The 25,538-nt window shown below is 35.1% G+C and overlaps 1 protein-coding gene across 1 annotated transcript in view; it reads right to left on the bottom strand.

Moving 5' to 3' along the window:
* CFAP69 (cilia and flagella associated protein 69) overlaps window positions 1-25,538 on the bottom strand; it is a 68,898-nt gene that overhangs the window by 15,584 nt on the left and 27,776 nt on the right. Inside the window, exons 7-15 of the mRNA XM_022585264.2 lie at window positions 22,711-22,860; window positions 22,426-22,603; window positions 20,601-20,724; window positions 18,288-18,336; window positions 18,071-18,192; window positions 15,627-15,843; window positions 12,867-13,031; window positions 9,919-10,037; window positions 7,970-8,088 (exon numbers count right to left, since the gene is read on the bottom strand). Coding sequence (XP_022440972.1) covers window positions 7,970-8,088; window positions 9,919-10,037; window positions 12,867-13,031; window positions 15,627-15,843; window positions 18,071-18,192; window positions 18,288-18,336; window positions 20,601-20,724; window positions 22,426-22,603; window positions 22,711-22,860 — 1,243 coding nt within the window. The remainder of the gene's footprint in view (window positions 1-7,969; window positions 8,089-9,918; window positions 10,038-12,866; window positions 13,032-15,626; window positions 15,844-18,070; window positions 18,193-18,287; window positions 18,337-20,600; window positions 20,725-22,425; window positions 22,604-22,710; window positions 22,861-25,538) is intronic.

The following is a 25,538-nucleotide window of genomic DNA, read 5'->3' as shown; positions in this document are numbered from 1 at the left end:
CTGTCACTGTTTGCCGATGACATGATACTATACATAGAGAATACTAAAGATGCCACCAGAAAACTACTAGAGCTAATCAATGTATTTGGTAAAGTTGCAGGATACAAAATTAATTCACAGAAATCTCTTGCATTCCTATATACTAATGATGAAAAATGTGAAAGAGAAATTAAGGAAACACTCCCATTTACCACTGCAACAAAAAGAATAAAATACCTAGGAATAAACCTACCTAGGGAGACAAAAGACCTGTATGCAGAAGACGATAAGACACTGATGAAAGAAATTAAAGAGGGTACAAACAGATGGAGAGATATACCATGTTCTTGGATTGGAAGAATCAATACTGTGAAAATGACTATACTCCCCAAAGCAATCTACAGATTCAATGCAATCCCTATCAAATTACCAATGGCATTTTTACAGAACTAGAATAAAAAATTTAAAATTTGTATGGAGACACAAAAGACCCCGAATAGCCAAAGCAGTCTTGAGGGAAAAAAACGGAGCTGGAAGAATCAGACTCCCTAACTTCAGACTACTACAAAGCTACAGTAATCAACACAGTATGGTACTGGCACAAAAACAGATACATAGATCAATGGAACAAGATAGAAAGCCCAGAGATAAACCCACGCACCTATGGTCAACTAATCTATGACAAAAGAGGCAAGGATATACAATGCAGAAAAGACAGTCTCTTCAATAAGTGGTGCTAGGAAAACTGCACAGCTACATGTAAAAGAATGAAATTACAACACTCCCTAACACCATACACAAAAATAAACTCAAAATGGATTAGAGACCTAAATGTAAGGCCAGACACTATAAAACTCTTAGAGGAAAACATAGGAAGAACACTCTTTGACATAAACCACAGCAAGATCTTTTTTGATCTACCTCCTAGAGTAATGGAAATAAAACGAAAAATAAACAAATGGGACCTAATGAAACTTCAAACCTTTTGCACAGCAAAGGAAACCATAAACAAGACGAAACAACAGCCCTCTGAATGGGAGAAAATATTTCCAAATGAATCAACGGACAAAGGATGAATCTCCAATGTATATAAACAGCTCACACAGCTCAATATTAAAGAAACAAACAACCCAATCCAAAAATGGGAAGAAGACCTAAATAGACATTTCTCCAAAGAAGACATACAGATGGCCAAGAAGCACATGAAAAGCTGCTCAACATCAGTAATTATTAGAGAAATGCAAATCAAACCTACAATGAGGTATCACCTCACACCAGTTAGAATGGGCATCATCAGAAAATCTGCAATCAACAAATGCTGGAGAGGGTCTGGAGAAAAGTGGACCCTCTTGCACTGTTAGTGGGAATGTAAATTGATACAGCCACTATGGAGAACAGTATGGAGGTTCCTTAAAAACCTAAAAGTAGAATTAACATATGATCTAGCAATCCCACTACTGGGCATATACCCAGAGAAAACCATAATTCAAAAAGACACATTCACCCCAATATTCATTGCAGCACTATTTACAATAGCCAGGTCATGGAAGGAACCTAAATGCCCATCGACAGACGAATGGATAAAGAAGCTGTGGTAAACATAGACAATGGAATATTACTCAGCCATAAAAAGGAACGAAGTTGAGTCATTTGTAGAGACATGGATGGATCTAGAGACTGTCATACAGAGTGAAGTAAGTCAGAAAGAGAAAAACAAATATCATTTATTGACACATATATGTTGAACCTAGAAAAATGGTACAGATGAACCAGTTTGCAGGACAGAAATGGAGACACAGATGTAGAGAACAAACGTATGAATACTAAGGGGGGACAGCGGCAGGGGCATGGGGGTGGTGGTGTGATGAATTGGGAGATTGGGATTGACATGTATACACTGATGTGTATAAAACGGATGACTAATAAGAACTGCTGTATAAAAAAATAAATAAAATTAAATTCCAGAAAAACAAAAGAAATAGAAAAGGTGAAATTGAATGAAAGAAAAAAACCCACAGAAATAAATTAAATATAAAACAAAATAAAATAGAAATAATAACGCACACAAATTGATTCTTTAAAAAGACTAATAGGGCTTCCCTGGTGGCGCAGTGGTTAAGAGTCCGCCTGCCAATGCAGGGCACATGGGTTCGTGCCCTGGTCCGGGAAGATCCCACATGCCGCGGAGCAGCTAGGCCCGTGAGCCATGGCCGCTGAGCCTGCGTGTCTGGAGCCTGTGCTCCGCAACGGGAGAGGCCACAGCAGTGAGAGGCCCGTGTACCAAAAAAAAAAAAAAAAAGACTAATAATATTGATCAACTCCTGGTGAAACCCATCAAGAAAAAAACCAGAAGGAGAAGGCAGAAATGATTAATACCAAGAAAGGAAAAGAAAGCATCACTTTGTATCCTACAGACATTAAAAATCCTAAGAGGATATTAAAAATAGCCTTATGAGAGTAAATATGAAAATTCAGACAAAATAAATGAGTGCCTAGGAAAAGACATCAGAGCCTATGCTAGAAAACCTTAATAGACACACACATATTAAAGAAATGAAATCTATACTTCAGAATCTTTCTACAAAGAGAACTCCAGGCACAGATGACTTAATTGGTGAATTCCACAAATTATTTAAGAAAGATATGAAAACAATCTTACGCAAACTCTTTCTAGAAAAAATATTTCCTGTTTTCTGAGGTCAAAATAAACTAAATACCAAAACCATCCATAGAACATTAATAAAAAGGAAAATTAAACTCACATTACATGGTACCAAAAAAAAAAATCTAAAAACATTAGCTAATTGAATCCAACAACATAGAAAAAGAAATAATACACCACAAACAGGTCAGACTTATTCAAGGCATACAATGTGATGGACCACATTAACAGAATAAAGGAGAAATACTATATGATATCTCAATAGAAGTAAAAGTGTTCGATAAAATGTAAAGTCCTTTCATGATGCAAATGAATAGACAAGAACTCCTCAGTTAAGTTCCTAAGAAAAGGAAAAAGATCCGATGCCCAGTGTTACTAATTAAACATTGGACTTATCACTTATCTCTTAGCCAAAGGGATTTGAGTTGTGCTGTAATAAAAGATACAGATAAATAAAACTATTTATCTTTATCTTAGTATAACTGTGAGGTATTAAATAAAAAAGGGATAAAACATCAAGTCATTTTCTGCAGTAACCACTGAATCCCAATGTACTGGTAGATAGTAAGGATGGTACTCATTAATATTCATCTCTAAATTTTTTACTATGCTTAATACAGCACTTTGGTCAATAAGACTTTGCTGTTGAAACCTAAGATCAGGTTATCATTTTATCACTATATCCCTCTCTTCTCTGCAGTAAAAAAGAAACTAGATATTTGATTAGCCCCATTGTTTATGTGTATCTGGAAGAGAGCTGAGTATTCCAGCTCTCTATATAAACAGAGAATTTGCAGGGGATAAATCTAGTTACTTCATCTTATGGAAAGTAATATTCATCAGAGTTTCCCCCCACCCCATGTTTACTGAAGTATAACTGGAATTTTAAAATCTGCATATAATTATTATATATAATTTGGTGAGTTTGCACATATGTATATACTTGTGTTACTATCACCACAATCCAGGTAATAAAAATATTCATCACCACTAAAAGTTTCCTTGTATCCCTCTGTGGTATTTTTTTTTTTTTTTTTTTTAGTAGTAAGACCACTGAACATACTAGATCCATGCGCTTAACAAATGTTTAAGTACACACAATACCTTACCTTAACTATAGCCGCTATATTATAGAGCAGATCTATGGGCAGTGTTGTACTGCAGATCTCTGGAATTTACTAATCTTGTATGACTATAACATTATACCTGGTGAACGATAACACCTCATGCCTCCCTCACTCCATCATTCCACTGTCTACATACTGTTATCTACTTCTACACTTTAGACTATTTTAGATGCTTTTTTTTTTTTTTTTTTTTGCGGTACGCGGGCCTCTCACTGTTGTGGCCTCTCCTGTTGCTGAGCACAGGCTCCGGACGCGCAGGCTCAGCGGCCATGGCTCACGGGCCCAGCCGCTCCGTGGCATGTGGGATCTTCCCGGCCCGGGTCACAATCCCGTGTCCCCTGCATCGGCAGGCGGACTCTCAACCACTGCACCACCAAGGAAGCCCTTAGATGCCTTTTATAAGAGAAATTATGTATAAGAGATATCCTTCTGTGAATGACTTATTTCACTTAGCATAATGTCTTCTAGGTCCATCCATGTTCTTGCAAATGGTAGGATTTCCTTCTCTTTTAAAGCTGAGTAATATTCCATTGTATGCATATACCACATTTTCTTTATTCATTCATCTGTTGATGGACATTTGGGTGGTTTCTGTATCTTTGCTATTGTGAATAATGCTGCAATGAACATAAGATCTCTTCAAGATCCTGATTTCAATTTTTCTGGATATATACCCAGAAATGAGATTACTGGATCATATGGTAGTTCTATCTTTCGTTTTCTGAGGAACCTCCATACTGTTTTCCACAGTGGCTGTACCACTATGTCTTTCACCCCTTGGTTATGTTTATTTTTAAGTATTTTATTCTTAGAAGTTGCAAATGTGATTATTTTCCTAATTTCCTTATTTTGGAGTAGTTCATTATTGGTGTATAGAAATGCAACTGATTTTTATATGTTAATTTTGTATCCTACAAATTTACTGAATTCATTTATTAGTTCTAACAGTTTTTTGGTGGAGTCTTTAGTGTTTTTTACATATAAGATCATGTCATCTGCAGAGATAATTTTACCTTTTTCTTTCTGATTTGGATGCCTTTTATTTATTTTTTCTTGCCTAACTGCTCTGGGTAGGACTTATAGTACTATATTGAGTAGAAGTGGTGAGAGTGGGGATCCTTGCCTTATACAGATCTTAGAGAAAAAGCTTTCAGCTTTTCACCATTCAGTGTGATATTAGCTGTGGCCTTTTCACATACAGCCTTTATTGTGTTGAGGTAAATTCCTTCTCCACCTAATTTATTGAGAGTTTTTATCATGAAAGGGTGTTGAATTCTGTCAAATGCTTTTTCTGTATACATTGAGATAATTATGTGATTTTTGTCCTTTTGTGATATACCGCATTAATGTGGTATATCACATTGACTAATACGCATATATAGAACTATTCTTGCTTTCCAGGGATAAATTCCACTTGGTCATGGTGTATAATCCTTTTAATGTGCTGTTGAATTCAGTTTACTAATATTTTCTAGAGGATTTTTGCTTTCATGTTCATCAGGGATATTGGTCTGTAGTTCTCTCTCTTTTTTTTGGCCACACTGCATGGATTGCAGGATCTTAGTTCCCTGACCAGGGATCGAACCCAGGCCCATGGCAGTGAAAGTGCCAAGTCCTAACCCCTGGACTACCAAGGAACTCCCAATTCTTTTTTACGATGTCTTTGTCTGGCTTTGGTATTATGGTGATGCTGGCCTCATAAAATGAGTTCAGAAGTGTTCCCTATTCTCCTACCTTTCAGAATAATTCTTCTTAAAATTTTTGGTAAAAATCACATGTGAAGCTCTCTGGACGTGGGCTTTTTTGGCTGGGAGGTTCTTGATTACTGATTCAATCTCCTTATTGTTTTTGATCTGTTCAGGCTTTTTATTTCCTCTTGATTCAGTGTCAGTACATTGTATATTTCTAGGAATTTATCCATTTCTTCTATGTTCTCCAATTTGTTGGCAGATGGTTTATAACGGTCCCTTATGATCTTTTTTATTTCTGTGTTATCTGTTGTGATGTCTTCTCTTTCATTTATAATTTTATTTCAGTCTTCTCTCTTTTTCTCTTAGTTTAGCTAAAGTTTTGTCAATTTTCAAAAAAGTTTTCTCTCTTCAGAGAAGCAACTCTTGGTTTTGTTGAGTTTTTCTGTTCTCTATTTCATTTATTTCTGCTGTAATTGTTATCATTTCCTTTGTTCTGATAACTTTGGGCTTGGTTTGTTCTGTTTTATAGTTCATTAAGGTGTAAAGTTAGGATGTTTGACTCTTTTTAAACACAGGGATTTTTCACTATAAACTTCCCTCTTAGTGCTGCTTTTGCTGTACCACGTAAGTTTAGGTATGCTGTGTTTTCATTTTAGTTTTTCTTGAGAAATTTTCTAATTTCACTTTTATTTTTGTCTTTGACCCAATGGTTGTTCAAGACTGTGTTGTTTGATTTCCATGCATTTGTGAGTTTTTCTGGTTTCCTTTTGTTATTGATTTCTAGTTGTATTCAGTTGTGGTCAGAAAGGAATGATTTCAGTCTTCTTAAATTTCTCAAGACTTATTTTATGACCTTACATGTGATTTACCCTAGAGAATGCTCCATTTGTGTTTGTAAAAAAAAGAAAAATAACTCTGTGTCTCCTCTCAAAACTACTCTAAATACTTCACTTAGGGCCACCAAATGTGTAGGTTTTTCCTACACAAACCAATTCTTCAATTCTCAGTGGACATTAACTGGGTGTCCTAACAATTCAGTTCAATTCAGAAGCTATCTACCTAGGTTAGCATCAGATCTCACAGGTTAAGGGTTCAGTCCCACAAGACTGCTGCTTTCCTTCCCCAACCTTAAATTCCGGTCCAGGTTGTCACCTGTGCTTCTGATAAAACAGCTATAGAGTAGCTCACAGATCTCAGGAAAATAGTTTACTTACTAGATTACTAGTTTATTATAAAATGATCCAACTTGGGAACAGCCCGATGGAAGAGATGATCAGGGCAAGGTATATGGGGAAGGGGCGTGGAGCTTCCACGCCCTCTTTCAGCACCTCCAAGTGTTCACCAACCTGGAAGCTCTCTCAATCTCATAGTTTAGGATTTTTATGGAGGCTTCTTTATGTAGGTGTAATTGATGAAATCAGTGGCCATTGATGGTTAAACTCAATTTTCAGCCTCTCTCCCCTCCCTGGAGGTTGAGGGTGGAGCTGAAAGTTACAACCCTTTAATTAACCATATAGTTAGTTCCCCTGGCAACCAGGCTCCCATCCTGTGGTTATCTAGGGGCTTTCCAAAAATCACCTCATTAACGTAAACTCAGATGTAGTTGAAAGGGGCTTGTTATGAATAACAAAAGATACTACTTTCATCTTTATTACTCTGAAACTATTATAGGAACTGAGGATAAAAGAGCAAATATTGTAACAAAAGATGTTCCCATTGCTCTTATTAAGAAATTATAAGAATTTTAGGAGCTCTGTACTAGAAATGGACCAAATACATATTTTTAAATTATAAATCACAATATCACAGTGATTAAAAAAAATGTGTTTTCTGCTGTTGTTGGTAGAATGTTCTACATACATCTGTTAGGCCCATTTGGTCTACAGTCATGAGGGGTTTTTTTGTTTGTTTTTAAACTAATGTGTTGTAGTGTGGCTCTCATGAATTCTACCCAAATAGAAGAAATGTGTTAAGTGTTAATGATATAGGAAACTCAACTAATTTTCCCAAAGACAAAATTTCATAAATTAATGTTAAGAAAAGTAGTGTATATATATATATATATATATATGTATATATATATATATATATATATATATATTTGCCCTTTGGAATGCTAAAATGTTTGGGAAACAATATTGATTAGGAAATACCTAATCAACTGGTTTTCAACTTTTTAAGATAAGATGAGTGAGGAATTCAGCAGTCTTCAAGAATAAGAATAGTGTTTGAGTAATAGTAGATGCTTGTGTTTTCCCAGGCCAGGGAAAAATGGAACGCATTCAAATCACAAAAAACAAGGATTTAAGTTTAGATACAAGAATGGTTTTATATTTGAGTGATAGACAAGACTACTTTCCAAAGGATAGTGTCATTTCTGGACTACTGAAAAGAAAAAGGCTTATCTTTCTGCTGTAGTTTTGAGGGAAGAAAATTGGCATACATAGCTACCAAAAGAGGTAATTTTCTTTTACTGTGATTCTATCTAACATGGGTACAGTAATACTCACCAAATGCTGTCCAGTGTACTAAAAAGAAGTACATTATAGCCTAATCCACTCTGTAACTTCTTGGGGTCTGTTTTCATTACATGAAGAATTATATCCACTCCTTCAGTTCCAAAAATTTCCTAAGAGATTTATTTAAAAATATTTCTTGAAATAAATAAATAATCCTTTCCTTTCCCATTTCATCCTGTCCCCTAAAAGTTTTTCTACCAGAAAAATACAACAACATTTTTAGGAAAATAGTACTGTAATACATTTTTTCTTTTTTAAATTTGTACTCACTTGTTCTCAGGAATTTAAGACAAATTACTGTAAAGCTAGTCATTTTAGAGAGGATATCAATCAACATGCCAGCTTAATGCCCCTTTATATTTTTTCCCTTTCTCTTTCTTTAACCCTTTAACCCTTTCTTTAACCCTTTCTTTAACCCTTTAACCCTTTCTTTAACCCTTTAACCCTTTCCCATGGTTTTCTTCCACATTGTAATGAATGTAATCTAACATCATGTCAGATGAGTACTAGATAGCAACAACTAATTTAAGGGGTTAAAATTCTATCATTGAAGATTTTCCAATGTTCCCAAGAGAGAAATAAATTTATAAATAGCAGTTAAAACCTTTAATAATTTATGTGATGTTTTCACCAATTAATATTTGTCTGTTACCAAGTACCTTTCCCATTGTCTTGTCGTTCAGTTCTGGTTCCCAGTAAGCAAGACTATGAGTATTTTCCAGAAGAACACAGGCACAGGGTGATAGAATATAAGAAGTTCCACGAAAGCTTGGAGCTAAGTATGTGTTTACTGTTCTTTTTGCCTCTCCCTCAAATCACTCTATTGAAACCTTCATAATTTTTAATTTTTATCTGTCCAAATCTATGTCTTGCTATTTAAGTTATTAATCTCTGAGACTCAGAGTTTGCTATGGCATTAAAAAGATCAAAGGGAATTAAGCTCTTTTTCTAACTTTTAATTTTAGGTATGAACCGAATTCAAACCCAAAACATCATTTATAATGGTACAGCCTCTCTGGAAAACTATTTGCCAGTTTCTTCAAAACATACACCTACCTTATGATCCATTAGTTGCACTCCTAGGTATTTATCCAAGAGAAATGAAAGCATTATGTCCACAAAAAGACTAGTACAAGAATGTTAATTAAAGTTTTAAACATAGTAGTCCCAAATGGAATCAACCTAAGTGTTTATTAATAAGGGAATAGAGAAACAAATTTTGTTGTATTCATACAATACTATTCAGCAATAAAAAGGAATGAATTATTGATACATGCAACAACATGGATATATTTCAGAAATATGGTGCTGGCTGATAGAAACCAGAACTAAGAGAGTAAATAATTATGTGATTCCATTCATATAAAGTTAAAAAATAGGCAAAACTAATTTATGGGAAGAGAAATCAGAAAAGTGGTTGCCTGTAGGCAAGTGGGGGCATGGCTGCTAAGCGGCACGAAAGAATTTTACAGGGAGATAAAAATATTCTATATTTGGGGCTTCCCTGGTGGCACAGTGGTTGAGAGTCTGCCTGCCGATGCAGGGGACACAGGTTCGTGCCCGGGTCCAGGAAGATCCCACATGCCGCAGAGCAGCTAGGCCCATGAGCCATGGCCCCTGAGCCTGTGCGTCCGGAGCCTGTGCTCCACAACGGGAGAGGCCACAACAGTGAGAGGCCCGTGTACCGAAAAAAAAAAAAAAAAAATTCTATATTTTAATTGTGATATTGGTTAAATGGATGTATATATTTGTCAAAACCTATCAAACTATATACTTAAGATCTATATACTTTACTGTATGTAATTATACTCTTAAAAAAGAATATTAAATCTTCGTAAGATTAAAAAAAACCAACATTTATGGACATTTACTAAGAAAAAGTTCATAGTGTTATGTGATTGAGAGATCTGAACAAAACTTTGATTCACAGGCATACATACCTTCCTAGGAATATGATGTTCACAAAGACCAGATAAAATAAGTAAAATATCAGATTGAATTTCCAAAAGAATGGCCTCTTCCTTATCATTATACTTGCTTATTGTATTTTTAAAGATTCCTGATTGAAAAAAGTTAAAGAATGTAAAGTTATTGAACATTGTATTTTTATTTTGATCAATTACTGTTCTGAAATTCTTTCTTATAAAATTTCAACTAGAAAAATTACTTTTAAAAGGGCTATTTTCATTGTATGGTTTCCTAGAAGCTGTAGACAGAAGATGATAAATGGATTCGTTGGGCTCTCAATACAATCAGTAGCCCCATATATATAGAATTTCTAGTACATAATTAATGGCGTGTCATTAAAAGAAGCCCTTAACAACCTGATACTTCACCAAGCAAACAAAACTGTTTGAAAATATGCAGTTTCATGAGGCAAAGATGTGTGCCTTTGCAAATATATGACCAAAATGCCTGATCATACCTTGCCTCATCTCTTCTTGTCCTTGTGGTTAACAGGGTCAATCTTAAGCAAAGGTGGAAGACATCCCTAAGTACGTTTTCTATTCCTGTTACTTCTTTCTGCATCGTCTCCTTATGTCCACTCGAAGGCATCTTCAACAACTTAGGTAGCAATATTCCCATGTTCTTTAAAAGCTCTTCTTCCAATCAAAATTTTAAAAGGCTTGAAAATAGCCACTTACGCTGATGGAATGTCATTCACAATAAAATTTTGCCTCAAAAAAGGACTTTTCCTTTAAGCTTTGTATAAGGAACAAAAGTCATTTTTCCTCAGTTACTAAGGGATCACTGGCATTAGCAGGAAGGTGTGGAGCTATATTTCAAAGTAAAAGGGCCATGGAAATCACAGCCTATTTCCACTGTTGGCTCTGAATTCTTGGTCCTGTTAGGATGAATTACAGCAGGTGAAGGATCAGAGGCTAGGAAGGCTAGGTGAGCATGCTGGAGGCCAGGGCAGAGGCATGCCATGGACAGAGGGCCTATGCTCCCTTATTAGGACACCTTCTAGGAATCCAACCTGGCTGGCCTTGCATCTGCTTCTCCTTTCTAGATTATCTCCTCTTCTTCCTACCTGTGTACAGGGATGTCACTTTCCCTGTTGTCTGTAATAAATGTTATGTTAATACTGAATTATTTTCTTAATATTTCGGTATCCTTTAACTCCCTACATTTACCTTCTCCTTGCTCTATTCTAACCATTGGATATATTTTTCAGATTTCCTCTTTCTAAAATAGCATTGCACATATAACTTCCCTAATCCAAACCACTAATAGCTCCCCATGCTTAAAGAGAATGAAGTTCAAACTCTATTATGGTATGCCATTCAAAACTCTTTCTAGCTTGGCCTCTGACTAGACAATTAACTTTATCTCATATTATTTGTCTTCATAAAACTTTGACTCCACTTAAGCTAGCTCTGAACACATCATCATGTATATTTTGGCTTCATGTCTCTGTTTATGCTGTCCCCTTGCTTGAAAGACCATCTCTCTCTCTCTCTCTCTCTCTCTCTCTCTCTCTCTCTCTTTTTTTCCTCTTGAAATCAGCCTTACCCTCACACCCTAACTCATAAAGATTCTTGTTAAGATTGCCCAGCATTGAAAACCACCCTGTGGCATTTACTCTCTGTATTACTCACTAGGTGCCTTACTAACAGTGCAGGGTAATGCATGCTATCTTCCTATGACATACATCTTTCCTTTTGTTTTCATTAAGGCAAGGTCCTGAGAGTTCTGTTCTATACATGTTTATGACACCAGTGCCTACACAACAGGTGTATAAACATTTACATTTACAATGCAATTACTATTTGTTACTCTGTAAGAGAAGGTTCCTGCCCCTAGGAACTCACATAATAAAGATCAGCTTCTTTCAAGTTAAAGGGAAAGGTCCTGAGAAGAAAAGAACCCTTGCTATTTGCTTTCCCTTCCCCACTTGCTACCCAGGTAAGATTAAGACTTCTTCTTGGATATATGGGAAATTGTATTCATCCAGTTAGGCTGGGGCCTTCACACTGAGTTCTGTATCATGAAATGTACACAGAAGTGATAAAATCTACTTTCAGGTTTGCTCATCCCCCAGTAAACTCATCAAGAAAGTGAATGTTTTTGCCTAGCCCCCTTTTCAATATCCTCATTTTGCTTACTAGTATTATTATTAGAGGGCACCACCCCAATCCACTAATGATGGAAGAGCAGGCACTGAACAGGTAGGAGAGTTTTTGAGTAAGCATTTGTAATTAATTGACATCCAGCAAATTATATCACCTTCTCATAAGGCAGTCACTGAACATGGATATGACAAATATAGCTCTTACTTCTCAAATTCAGGAAAGATTAGGGCCAGAGAACTATTTATTTTTTAAATAACAAAAGGTAGAAAGCTTCTGCTTAGGGGTTCTGAATTTTACACTGAGCTCGCATGTATGTATGTTGGAGATAAAGTGACTTAGCACAGTCAACTCTCTAGGCTGAAAATTAAGGATATCCTGATATTTCACATCAGAAAACCTATGTACATTTCTGTATACACCAGTGTACCAGTGTTCTGGTAATGTCAAATGCACTGCAAAATGTAATGTTATCCTCTTTTAAAATGACTCCAAAAGGCCTGGCCAAAAAGTGGTGATTTTACTCCTAGAAGAGTGAAATATAACACTAGCCCATTAAAAAAAAAAAAAGATAAAGATAATCCTAAATGAAACGGTATCTGAATTAAGTAAACAAATGTTTAAAGGATAAGTGATCATGATGTTTCAGTAAAGACAAACTAATTTATAGCAACAGTATGAAAGAAAAATCAAGAAAATATTCAGGAGTTTGTCAGATATAGGACAAAATAAATGTGTAGAAAAACATTTCAAACAAAAGTTCTAATTTATAAACATTCTACTTTCATCAGGACACAAACATGTTATGTTTTTACCTATCAGTTGCTGAATTGCTCTCTTTTCACAAAGATCCTTGTTTATGGTCTCATGCTCAAGGTAGACCATGGCTCTCAAGAGTCTTAAACTGTAACGCATCTGGGCAAACTTGTTTCCACGGCCACCTGTACCATGAAAACTGTTCCCATGACTAAAGAAGGAATCTGTAGAGAAATATTAATAGTTACTTTACATCAAGAAATTTAGATTAGACATCTTTTATATCTATATAAGTTTAAAGAGATGTTAAAATTTTGTCATACTTTAGGGTTTTCTTTTTTTAGAGAAGTAAATATGATTCCATCCCCCTCCTCTTTCTATTTCCAGTACAGAAATATGTTTTTAAATTTTACTCAAATGTATCATTATTGTATGTATCTTCTGTAACTTGTTTCTGTTACTCAACATTGTTTTTTTGTTTTTTGTTTTTTTTTTTGCTGTACGCGGGCCTCTCACTGTTGTGGCCTCTCCCGCTACGGAGCACAGGCTCCGGACGCGCAGGCTCAACGGCCATGGCTCACGGGCCTAGCCGCTCTGCGGCATGTGGGATCTTCCTGGACTGGGGCACGAACCCGTGTCCCCTGTATCAGCAGGTGGACTCTCAACCACTGCGCCACCAGGGAAGCCCTCAACGTTGTATTTTTAAAATTATTCACATTGTTACAAGTAGATCTAGGTCACTCAGTTTTAACTGCTTTCTACATCCAGTTTATAAATAACAGTTTATCCATTCACTAGTACAAATTGATACAATGAACATTCTAGTTCATGTCCTCTTGTTCCCACTGAGAAGTGTTTCGCCTGTGACACCAGAATCATATACCCACATGGAATTTTATTAAAGTTGCCAAATTGTTCCCCAAAGTGGTTATATGGATACAATGTATAAGAAATAGATTTTTTCCCAATCTATTAAATGTGAAATGGTAGTTCATTGTTATCTTAATTTGCAGAGCGATTACATTTCTCTGATTACCAGTGGGGTGGAGTGTCTTTTAATTATTTTTGGAAATTTGAAATTTTCTCCAAAAATTTTGAAGAATTTTCTTGGCAATCTTTATTGTTTGCCTACTTCTCTACTGAGTTATTTTCTTTTTGATATGTAGGAGTTCTTTATGAACCTGAATTCTAATCGTTTATCAGTCAGAGTGGTGAGTAAATGTCTTCCCTCAATTTATAGATTATCTTATTCAGATTTTGTAATACAGATATTTCTGTTTTACAGTACTTAATACATTTAATAATCTTTAATAATCTTTTTTATAGTTAAGCTCTTCTGTATTTAAAAAGTCTGTTTCTACCCTGTTATCATAAAGATAATTTCCCATGTTTTTTCTTCTAAGATTTTTACAGTTTAACTTTTTGCATTTAGGCTTTAATTCATTTTGCAATTGACTTTTTTAAACAAGTTGAAAGGATCTAATTTTTATTTTTTCACACGGAGGGCCAACTGCCCGAGAACCAACCTTCTCTCATTGATTGGCAATATCATCCCTGATGATGCCAGCCTCCCATATATTCCATTCCACTGGTCTATGCCTGGTCAAGTACCATACAATTTTAATTACTATAGCTTTATGGTCAGTCTTGATAAATAACAAGGCAAGTTCTCTTTCTTCGTTATAATATGCTTTCTTTGACAGGTTCTTTTAGAAGTAGCTTTTTGTTTAATGCTAAAAAAAAAAGTTCAAAATACTGTTCTCAGTAGTGTGTATAGGTTTAGAAATGTGGATTCTGGAGCTAGACTGCCTGCATTAAATCACTTACTATGTGGCAAGGAACAAGTTATTTAACTTCTCTGACTGAGTTCTACCCACTGACCAACAGGGCTAATAATAGAACCTATAACTCCTAGATTTGTTGTGAGGCCTAAATGGTTTAGTACTGCTGAGGGGGTTAAGGCCTATCACATAGTAGGTACTCAATAACTGTTAGCTATCAGGCTTCTTCTTGTTAGGCAGCATTTCCTTTTTTTTGCCTTATAGACTTCTGTAAACATAAATAATATAAAGGAGAGACAGGAGAATTGTTTTATTTAATGCACAGTAATTTAACATGACTAAATTTAGTAACTCAGCATATTAAAAACTAGAGAATAAAAATAAGCTATAATTTTTTCTTCCTCATGGATGAGTGCTATTCTTGATCTAATGAAAATGTACCATACAAAATTATTTCCAGAGCAAAGTTACTACCAGAGAAGAATACAGTATCTTACTTATAATTTTTTTTTAAAAAGAATGTATTTCTTATTTCCCTTCTAAGAATTATGAGAATTGAAATGAAATATTCATACAAATTAGGGCTCTGCTAATTTGGCAGACTACATGTGGCTAGAGATCTAGATCTGAAGCTCCATGAAGGTATGGACTTCATTTATTTTGAACATAAATGTTTCGTTAGTAGCTAAAACAATATATGGTTACTAGTAGGCATTCAATAAATATTTGTTGAATGATTAATTAAAATATTACAGGACAGTATAATTATTGGATGGGCCTAATAATATAAAAATTTAAATCAGTTTATATGAATGATTTATTTTACTGAAAGGTATGCATCAACTATGCTAACATTTACTAATGTCTGACTATAAATGAAATCTCAGGCTTTTTTCCTTAAAACACCATTTAAACACATTAAGATCACAGAAGGCCAGATCTACTAGTTCTCCTTTTAATTGTATTTCTTCTTCTACACCGCCATTCAGTTGAAATATGTAGATTAGAATTTTGACAGGAATCTGAAAGGCCACTTACCTTCACTGTCACACCATTCTAAAAATGCAAGGACGTGAGCATTTCCCTGATACAACATGTACTCGTCTATTAAAAAAGGAGCCACTGATGACAAAGTGGCAATTGCGTGCAGTTGTAATTCTTCATACTGTGCTGCAGACCATTCAACTATTTTGTGTTTCTCAGGCTTTTTAACATAGGTAAACAAAGCCAAAGTAACTTTGCCATCAATTAATAGCTATGAGAAAGGGCAAAAAGTACTATGTTAGAAACATAATTAAAACAATTTTATTTAATATAAGAAAATTTAATAAAAGATTTCCAATTTGATGTGTTATTGATGATCATTTCAAAATACTTTCTTCCTAAAGATTCCAAGCTATGTTAAGTACCAGAAATTAAAACAACCCAAAACCAAACTCACTAATAACAACAGTTCACTATGATCCCCCTTTCTGGGATATACACTCTATGGCTGACAATAATATAAAGTAAGTATTAGTTTTTTTAATCTATGCTGCTTATATATGCAGTTTACCTCCCGCTTACGATAAAACCACAGGAGTCGAAAATTTAGAGCAAATAAACTGCTGGTTATTTCTGTCTTCCTTACTTTTGTTTCTTAAAGGAAACATTTCAGAGACTCAGTTGTATATATACTTTAAGAAGTCAATTTTGTCTGAAGTTATGATAATAGACTATGGCTATTTTTAAGCATAGGCAACAGAACTTATACAAATACTCTATCCAGTGAATACCAGTCAGGTCACAAGCCATAGAATTTTAAAACTGTACTGAATCCATGATGTCAATAAAAATAAAACAAAAATGCAAAGCTATTATAATATGACAATCAAGTTAATATTATAGCTGATTCTGATTGATATATATTTATGGTTCACAAGATAGTAACACACCATGTGCTATATTCTATTCAATTTTCTTTTCATCTGGCATTATTCTACAAAGATTTTTTCACAATAAATCTATGAATTTTTCTAAATTTTCTACTATTCCACATGGAAAGAGCACAAGATTTAGAACTGAGAGAACAAGAATAACAATTAGTTCTAGCACTGCTGTAAGTAGTAAGTGGATAATTTTTTTGAAATACTCTGTGAACTGCACATAACAGTACACATATTCATTATCACTACCATTACTGAGCCACAAACACAAACATATGACAGAAAAAAAATTAGTTGATTCCATTGCTCACATAGTGCTTTAAGAAGCTTATCAGTCTTTGTGCCATTTGACTTTGTTGTCAAATAAAATTGGTTTATAAACTATAGTGTAAATTTTATCTTTGTATCTGTCATTTTAATAGTTATATAATACTCCACTATAATAATAAACCATATTCTATTGAATGATTTTCTATATTGCATTTCAGAAAATACATTTAGCTTCTATGGAGTGTACGTTTTTGATATGAATAATAAAGTTATAACTGTAAAGACAGTTTTTTTCTGAGCATTTTTAAGTATATTCTTCAAAGTGGCATTACCAAAAAAAATTGTTTTTAGCTCTTTTAATCCTCATAATAATTCCATGAGATAGGTGTTTTCCCCACTTTGAAGTTGAGATAACTGGAATTTAGAGACGCTAAACTATGTATTCAATATCACATTGCTAGAAAGCGACAGCACTGGATTCCACCTGACTAAAGCCTTAACCACCATATTATACCACATTTATATTATCACTAATGAAATTGACAGAATGAATCCTCCCTTGGAACTTGAAAGAGTTTTAAGACTAAAATGAAATTTCAATTAATGCAGTAATAACTAAACTAATGGAATTGTTAGTAAGTAGTATATTTTTTTCTGTTGCTTTATAGTTTACAAAGCCTTTATCTCAGTCTCACAACAGAAGGAGGAACTGAGCCTCAGAAAGTTTAGGTGACTTTGCCAAGACCATACAGCTAGTAGGCGATAAGACAGAAGTGAAATTCATTTCCAGTGCTCTTCAAATTACACCATGCTTTATGTAGGATATAAAGTATTAAGATAATTCATGGGTAATAAAACTATGTACATAAGGAGGTTAGATCTGTGTGGAGAAAAAGCAGGTTCATACAGTTTGAGATGGGCAGCATAGAGATGAGCAATTTCCTCCAGCATTAAATCATCCCTCATTACTATGGTCAAAGATAGACTATTAGGCTGGGTGGTCCTATATGGATTTTCTTTCAGTTTATGTTCTCTTATTCAGGAGCTCTAAATATATAAATCTCCACGGTTCTCCTGCTTTTCCTTGGTTTATGTGGTTTAAATTTAGGTAAATTCACTGTTCATTAATAGATAAGAGAAATTTTGAAAAAGTGAAATTCCAGTGAATACGAGTTTGTTACCTTCTATGGTAAATATATGGGCTGATGAAAGATTTGCAGCTGTGGCTTTTAAAAAGTTATACTACAAAGTGAGACAATTTTAATTTTTATTTTGATTACTTTTTACCTGTATAGTAGATAAATCTTTACAAAAGGTCACAATTATATTGAATAGCAATTTCTTCAACTCAAAATCTTCATAGGAATTAGAAAACTTAAGACCTTTTACCAAAGGATTTTGGTTTTTAACTGTGAGAGGGGAAAAAAAGGCAGAGTGAAATAAAAGCTGAAATGATGTATGACTCATTAAGGTAATTACAAGTTGAAAGTTTTATGGTTTTTACCTTCATTAAAGGTTGCAAATAATATCAAATCCCTGGTAAAGCCACACTCCTAATATAAATACACAAAATAAACAGAAGGATGAATTAATTATATGGAAATTAAGTTACAGATGCCCAAATTTACTTAATATGTAGGTATTTTTTTATCAGACTCTCCTTGTCATTCATCTGAGTTCATAAAGCACTAATAATAAGGGATGAAAGAAAGAAAATAAAAGCATATAGCCAGATAAACTTTTAATTTATTTAATATTAAACGTACTTCTGTAGGTTCTAAAAAATATATTACATTATTCTATGAATATTTTACAAGATACTGTTTAAAATTTGGTAAGAACCCAAAACATACGGCTAGAAGTAACTTATGTAATTCATTATCTATACCTTCAAGGGATGAAAGAAGGGAAGAAAACAGTTATTTTCAACAGCTCTTCTTCTTAAACACCCCCTGGCTCCCCACCCTGACCCCAACCACTCTCAAATATGTCAAAGGTTTGGTCAAGAGACAACAAACAATTCCTACTTAACATGAAAAGCTCTGAAGAATGACCAGAAAACATTTCAGCGTGAGGGAACTCATTCCTGACAGAGATATCCTAGTTGGACTTCGGACATTAGGGAGAATTTATAGGGACAAACCTTGGGCTTTTGAGTTTGCAACTATATATTCCTACTACTTTAAGATCCATATGGTTTCTTTAAAATGAGAAGATGTTATTCCTATTGACTCACATTCATGGAATTCACCTGAATGTTTGCAAGGATGCTAATGAGAATTTATTGACTGACCAGGGGCTTCCACAGAAACACAGGCCCACCTACACATTGCAACCTTGACTAGGAAGCTATGTAGGGCGTTTTCCCCATTTGCACAGTATAAATTCCATGACTGTTTGGTTTTTTAAAAAATTTTATTGAAGTCTAGTTGATTTACAATGTTGTGTTAATTTCTGCTGTACAGCAAAGTGATTCAGTTATACATATATTCTTTTTCATATTCTTTTCCATTATGGTTTATCATAAGATACTGAATATAGTTCCCTGTGCTATACAGTAGGACCTTGCTGTTTATCCATCCTAGATATAATAGTTTGCATCTGCTCATCCCAAACTCCCAATCCTTCCCTCCCCCACCCCCTCCCCCTTGGCAACCACAAGTCTGTTCTCTGTATCTGTGAGTCTGTTTCTGTTTCATAGATATGTTCATTTGTGTTGTTTTTAGATTCCACATATAAGTGATATCATATGGTATTTGTCTTTCTCTGTGTGACTTAGTATGATAATCTCTAGGTCCATCCATGTTGCTGCAAATGGCATTATTTCACTCTTTTTTATGGCTGAGTAGTATTCCATTGTATATATATACCACATCTTCTTTATCCATTCATCTGTTGATGTCTTGGCTATTGTAAATAGTGCTGCTATGAACACAGGGGTGCATGTATCTTTTCAAATTATAGCTTCGTCTGATATGTGCCCAGAAGTGGGATTGCTGGAGCATATGGCAACTCTATTTTTAGTTTTTTGAGGAACCTCCATACTGTTTTCCATAGTGGCTGCACCAATTTACATTCCCACCAACAGTGTAGGAGGTTTCCCTTTTATCCACACCCCCTCCAGCATTTGTTTTTTGTAGACTTTTTTTCTTAATATTTATTTATTTTGGCTGCTCCGGGTCTTAATTGCAGCACGTGGGATCTTCACCGGGGCATGCTGGATCTTTAGTTGCGGCATGTGGGATCTTTTTAGTTGTGACATGCAGACCTCTTAGTTGTGGCATGTGAACTCTTCATCATGGCATGCATGCAGGATCTAGTTCCCCTACCCCCGACCAGGAATTGAACCTGGGCCCCCTGTATTGGAAGCACAGAGCCTTACCCACTGGACCACCAGGGAAGTCCCTGTTTTTCTGTAGACTTTTAAATGATGGCCATTCTGACCAGTGTGAGGTGGTACCTCATTGTAGTTTTGATTTGCATTTCTCTAATAATTAGCAATGAGGAGGATGTTTTCATGTGCCTGTTGGTCGTTTGTTTGTCTTCTTTGGAGAAATGTCTATTTAGGTCTTATGCCCAGCTGAGTAAATTATATTTGTGAGTAAATTATAATACATGAGGAGGATCTCAACCTTCCAAAGGGATGCAAAGAATAACTGGCAGAGTGCAAGTATACTGGTGACCATAATGACATTACAATATAACTTGGCATTACAACAAAGTACATAAACATTACAACATAGTTCAGGACTCCCTCCTCCCCCCACACCCACCACTTCCACAATTAGAATTAAAATGCAATTTGATTCATACTTACAATCATTGGTGCTCCAGGATTTTGAGATATAATTGTTGTGATCACTAATATGTCATTTCTAAGCTGACGATCATAATGACTAAGACCTCTTGTAAACAGATTTTTAAATACTTTCTTCAAAGCCCTAAAAAGTGAAGTCATATCTTTAAAGCCATATTTCTATGGAAATACCACCTAAGTGTCTACCAACAAAATCTCCCTTTTTACATTTTACTACTCATTTGAAAATATTTCTAATCTTTTCTATACAAATCTGCCTCTAGTTCTCTGAGGGACTAGATAAGAATCCCTCAGTCCAATCTATACCTGGTGGTCAAAGTGACTGCTCTAAAATAAAGATTCAATCACGTCATTTTCCTTTTTAAAATTACTGATACTTAAAGGCTTTTCTTTGTTCTTAGGATAAAGTCCTACCTCCCTACTAAGGCTTATCATGCCTTTCATGTTACAGTCCCTGCTAACATTGTTAGCTTCATCTCTTACTATTCTACCCTGTACTTTTTGCTCTCACTATATTGAATTTCTTTCAATTTTTTTGATTTTGCTAAATTCTTCTTTCACTTCTGTTCCCCTGTCTAGGATGCTCTCTGCATGCAGAACTCTTGTGTTGCTAAGTCACATTTATCATTCAGATACCAGATTAGGGTTTATTAGGAAGTGCTGATTAACTCTCCAAGTCTGGGTCAGGTTCCCTGTACAATGGGCATTTGTTGCTTTATCTTCTAGGAGCCACTTGCCCTTCTTGTGATAATAGTACCCTTATGTTTATTTAGGCATTCACTCTTTACCCACTTTTGGTCTTGTAAAGCTGCCTTCAACTAAAAGGAAGCGAGTTAGAGCATTCCTTCTTTCTGTCACTGTAACTCACTCTGAAATGGGCATATGGCCAACACCAGACCTAAGGGTCAACAGGGACTCAATTAGAAGGATTTTATTTGAGCTTTTGGAATAGCAAGTCTTATCTTCTGCTTGGTTTGGCGTTGTGATTATGTGAAGCTAGACTTCGTAGGTCTTACCATATGGATCTTGAGACTAAAGCCAACACAGTGGAAAATAGTGCAGAGGGATGAAGAGGGCCCAAGTCCTGATATTTGCTGAGCCTTGAATACAGCTGCACATGAAACCAGTTTTATCCTTGACTTTGTAGTTACATGAGCCCATAAAATTTCCTATTCGGTTTAAATCAGTTGGGTTGGGGGGTTCAGTTGCTTGCAAATAAAACTGTGCTGATCCACCATCTTCAGGAGAACATGAAGGACCTTGCAGTAATCTCTTTCATAACATTTAGTATGCTCTCTTTTAGTTGCCTATTTACTTGTCTCTCTCCCTTAACATAATGCAAGTGCTGTGAAAGCAGAGACCATTTCTGTATTGTTTTCAGTTGTATTTCCACAGCCTAGTACTGAACTTGGCACAGAGCAGACAATAATTATTTGATGAATATATGAATAAGTAACTCAAAGGCTCACTCATATTTTATTGCTAATGCTTACTGTAGTATCTGGAAGACAGTAAGTACTCAAAAATAGGTTTACTGAATGAACAAATGAAATAGTTCTTTTAAATATCTAATTTTACTTTATACATACTCAAGGACATAATTTAGTTTTGTTAACAAGCTACTTTAAAAGCCTTCCACATAGAAAAAAAAAAAAGACTTGTTATTGTGCAGATGCATTTATACCATGGTACAAAAAAATGTCCTGAAACATAGCCATTACATGAATCAAAAGCCTAATTGAACATAAATTAAAAAAAAAAATTTAGTTATGTCACTGGCTATCGTTTTAAGGTTAAAAATTCCTATCTAACCACATATACTTACAGCAAACATTCCAAGTTACTAAGCTGTTGTATGATTTCTTCTTTTGAAGATTTTTCCAATAAGTTCCAAAGTATTTCGGATGAACGAAATAGAAGCTGTCCAGAGGGATCTGGGTCATTGAGGTGAGCACAGATTCCACTGGCTGCTTGTGCTTTCACCATTAAAGTACAATTAACTTCTGAAAATAAATTTTAAAATTATTTATGCTGTACAGCCTTGACATTACTAGATAAAAACAAAATAGTTGAGAATGAAGTGTTCAAATATGTACAATAATATACAAACCAGAAGCTGAGAGATGTTGTAGAGTTTTAAGTACCCAAAGTTTCTCAACAAGTTGATTTTCAAACAACACCAATGACTGGACCATTGTTTTTGCCAATCCTCCAACTTCAGCCATTTTAATCTTATATGATGAACTAGCCTGCTGGTAACCTAACAACAATTAGTGAATAAATATGTACAGTTATTTCACATAGTAATCATCTACATTAAACAAAAGAATGAGTAAACATTAAACAACAGCAACAACAAAAACTTTAAAAAAGTGTATGGCATGTTAAAATGGTATAGCACAGGGATTGGCAAACTTCTATAAAAGGCCAGGTATCAGTATTTTAGGCTTTGCAGGTTATAAGATTTCTCTCTCAAATACTCAACTCTGCTACCATAGCATGAAAGCAGGCATAAACCATACAAAAATAAGTGGACATGGCTGTGTTCCAATAAAAATTTATTTACAGAGGGCCAATTTTGGCCTGGGGTCCATAGTTTGCTGATCCCTGGTGTAGCATTTGAAATAGGACTGCAGAGTTGGAGGCGTATCTTAAATTCTAAAAAAGAACAATATTTCTTTTCTCTAGATATACCTTTCCATAAAGGAAAATGGCATGATTAAAAATACTAAATGTTTTCACTATTCAAGTCAATACATTACTTTAGTGCTTTCAAGGGACCATAATTACATAATTTGGTGATGAAATAAGAGGTGAAAATATAATGCTGTTCTGATAAATGCTAGTGAAAATGGTATCTTAGGGAAGTTTGATTCTTGGCGACATGTCTTATAATAATTTCCTTCTGCTGTAGCGCCTGTGAGAAACACCACCTCTCCTTTGATACAGCTGCACAGGTACCTGACCAACTACACTCAACTAGAGAGATTAAATACACAGCAGAGGGTACCTGCTCACGTGAGACGCAGCTATTTTCTCTCTTAGTGATATACTTATCTACCTCCCTGACTTCTTGACTTTTGAGACCAACTAGATTCTTTAACTTTGCCATAGTTCTGAGATGTCTGTCAGTTTGTCTTGTCTTTCTGAATTTGATCTTTAGCCCTGGACAAGGCCCTGTCCACTCCTGTGATGGGTTCTCTATGGTAAGGCCCTAGCTACTCACTTTAGGCATTTAAAAAATATAAAGAGAAAACCACAAGTTGCAGAATTTCACCATCCAGAGAGAACAACCTTAACATTCTGGTATATTTCTTTTGTGTTTTTTTTGATCAATAGATATCTATTAAGCAGCTACTATGTTACAGATTATTGTAAATCTGGTATATTTCTTACTGATATTTTTAATGTATGCATATAACTTTAACAATATACTATATGCAGAATTTTACATTCAACTGCAGCCACTAAAGATTTTATTGTAAGCCTTTTCTCATTCTATATTTTCCCAAATCATGATTTTATTTGCATAATAGCCTGTCATATGCATGGACCAACCAAAATGTACTTTATACTTACTGTATCTTTATATATTGAGTTTACATTTCTACAGAAGGATATAGTAATATTAAGGCTCATGGACCTGATTCCTGTCTCCAGGGCTACGTCTCTTACTATTGCTCTACTGAGGACTTTTCAGCTGTGGTCCCAGCTATCCAGCCATGCCCATCACCTGAAACCAACTGTGTGACAGCTAGTGAGAGCATTGCCTAAGATTCCCAATTTTCAGAGCCTGGTCAAATTAAGATCAACCTCACTTCTCTGCACCTTAACTCCTCTGTCATATCTTATACATCATTTGTCTCCCTTTCTTTCTATTTTAAAAAGACTGTGTATATATTGCCTAGGTTAACCCTAAACTTGTGCTCTTAATTCCATCCTCTCATGCCTTCTTTGGGAATTTCACCCTCCAATTTTCCATGTACTAGCTTCTTATTCCTCTGCCTATAGGGGAAAACTTCATTTTTCCCTATCCTAAAAATTATAAATAATAACAAAACCAAATATCTTCTTTGATTTTGCTACCAGTTGAATTGTTCTCCATCTTCCTTCTTTTTATTCTCCATCTGATTTTAATATATAAGTCTGCATTCACTGCCTCTGTTCTCACAGTCCTCTCATTCTTTAGTCCTGTATCTGCCCTGACCACTTTATGGCAATAGATCTGCCAAAAATGAACTACAACTTTTCAGATATCACATCAGTTGGCGTTTTCATTCCTCAATTACAGAAGCCTCTACAGTATTTGACACTGAGACCACTACTTCCTTCATCAAACATTTCATTCACTGGCACACAAGACATGGCAGTCTTTAGCTTTTCCTCCTCCTCTCTGAACCTTCCTTCATTGCCAGTTTCTTTGGATTGCTTTTTGTTTTGTTTTGTTTTTCCCCAGATCTCAATATGGGCACTCTCCGTGTTGCTGTTCTTGGTCCCTTGCTGCTTACATGCTTTATCTCCTGGAAAACTCAAGCATCCTGATGGTTTCAATTTTCATCTCTATTTGGGTGAATTTCAAACCTGTATTTCTGGTCTCTGCTTTTAGTATCCAATGTCTACTATCTACCAAACACTTCCTCCTGTTTATCTCATCAATAGCTCAAATCTGACAGTTAATAATTTCTTTACTCATTTCTCTACTTCAGATGTCCTCCCATTTTTCCCTATTCATAAGTTAGCTTTCTTTTCTACCAGTCTTATTGCCACCCATTTAAAGGAACATATAACTTAAAAATGTATTTTATATTTTCTCTCCTTTCCTAGATTGATTATGAATTACAGAAACTATGAAGGTAGGAAGTATGTCCTAAGTAACATTATATCCTCTACATTGCAAGTGCCCTCTATCTTGATACCACCCATTTCAGTGTGACTCAT

Source organism: Delphinapterus leucas, chromosome 9 (assembly GCF_059928025.1).
Source record: "Delphinapterus leucas isolate spDelLeu-1000000601 "Yukka" chromosome 9, BTC_Dleu_Yukka2, whole genome shotgun sequence".
Lineage (NCBI taxonomy): Eukaryota > Metazoa > Chordata > Mammalia > Artiodactyla > Monodontidae > Delphinapterus > Delphinapterus leucas.
Note: the sequence above shows the minus strand (reverse complement) of the source record. Positions and strands in the feature narration are given on the sequence as shown.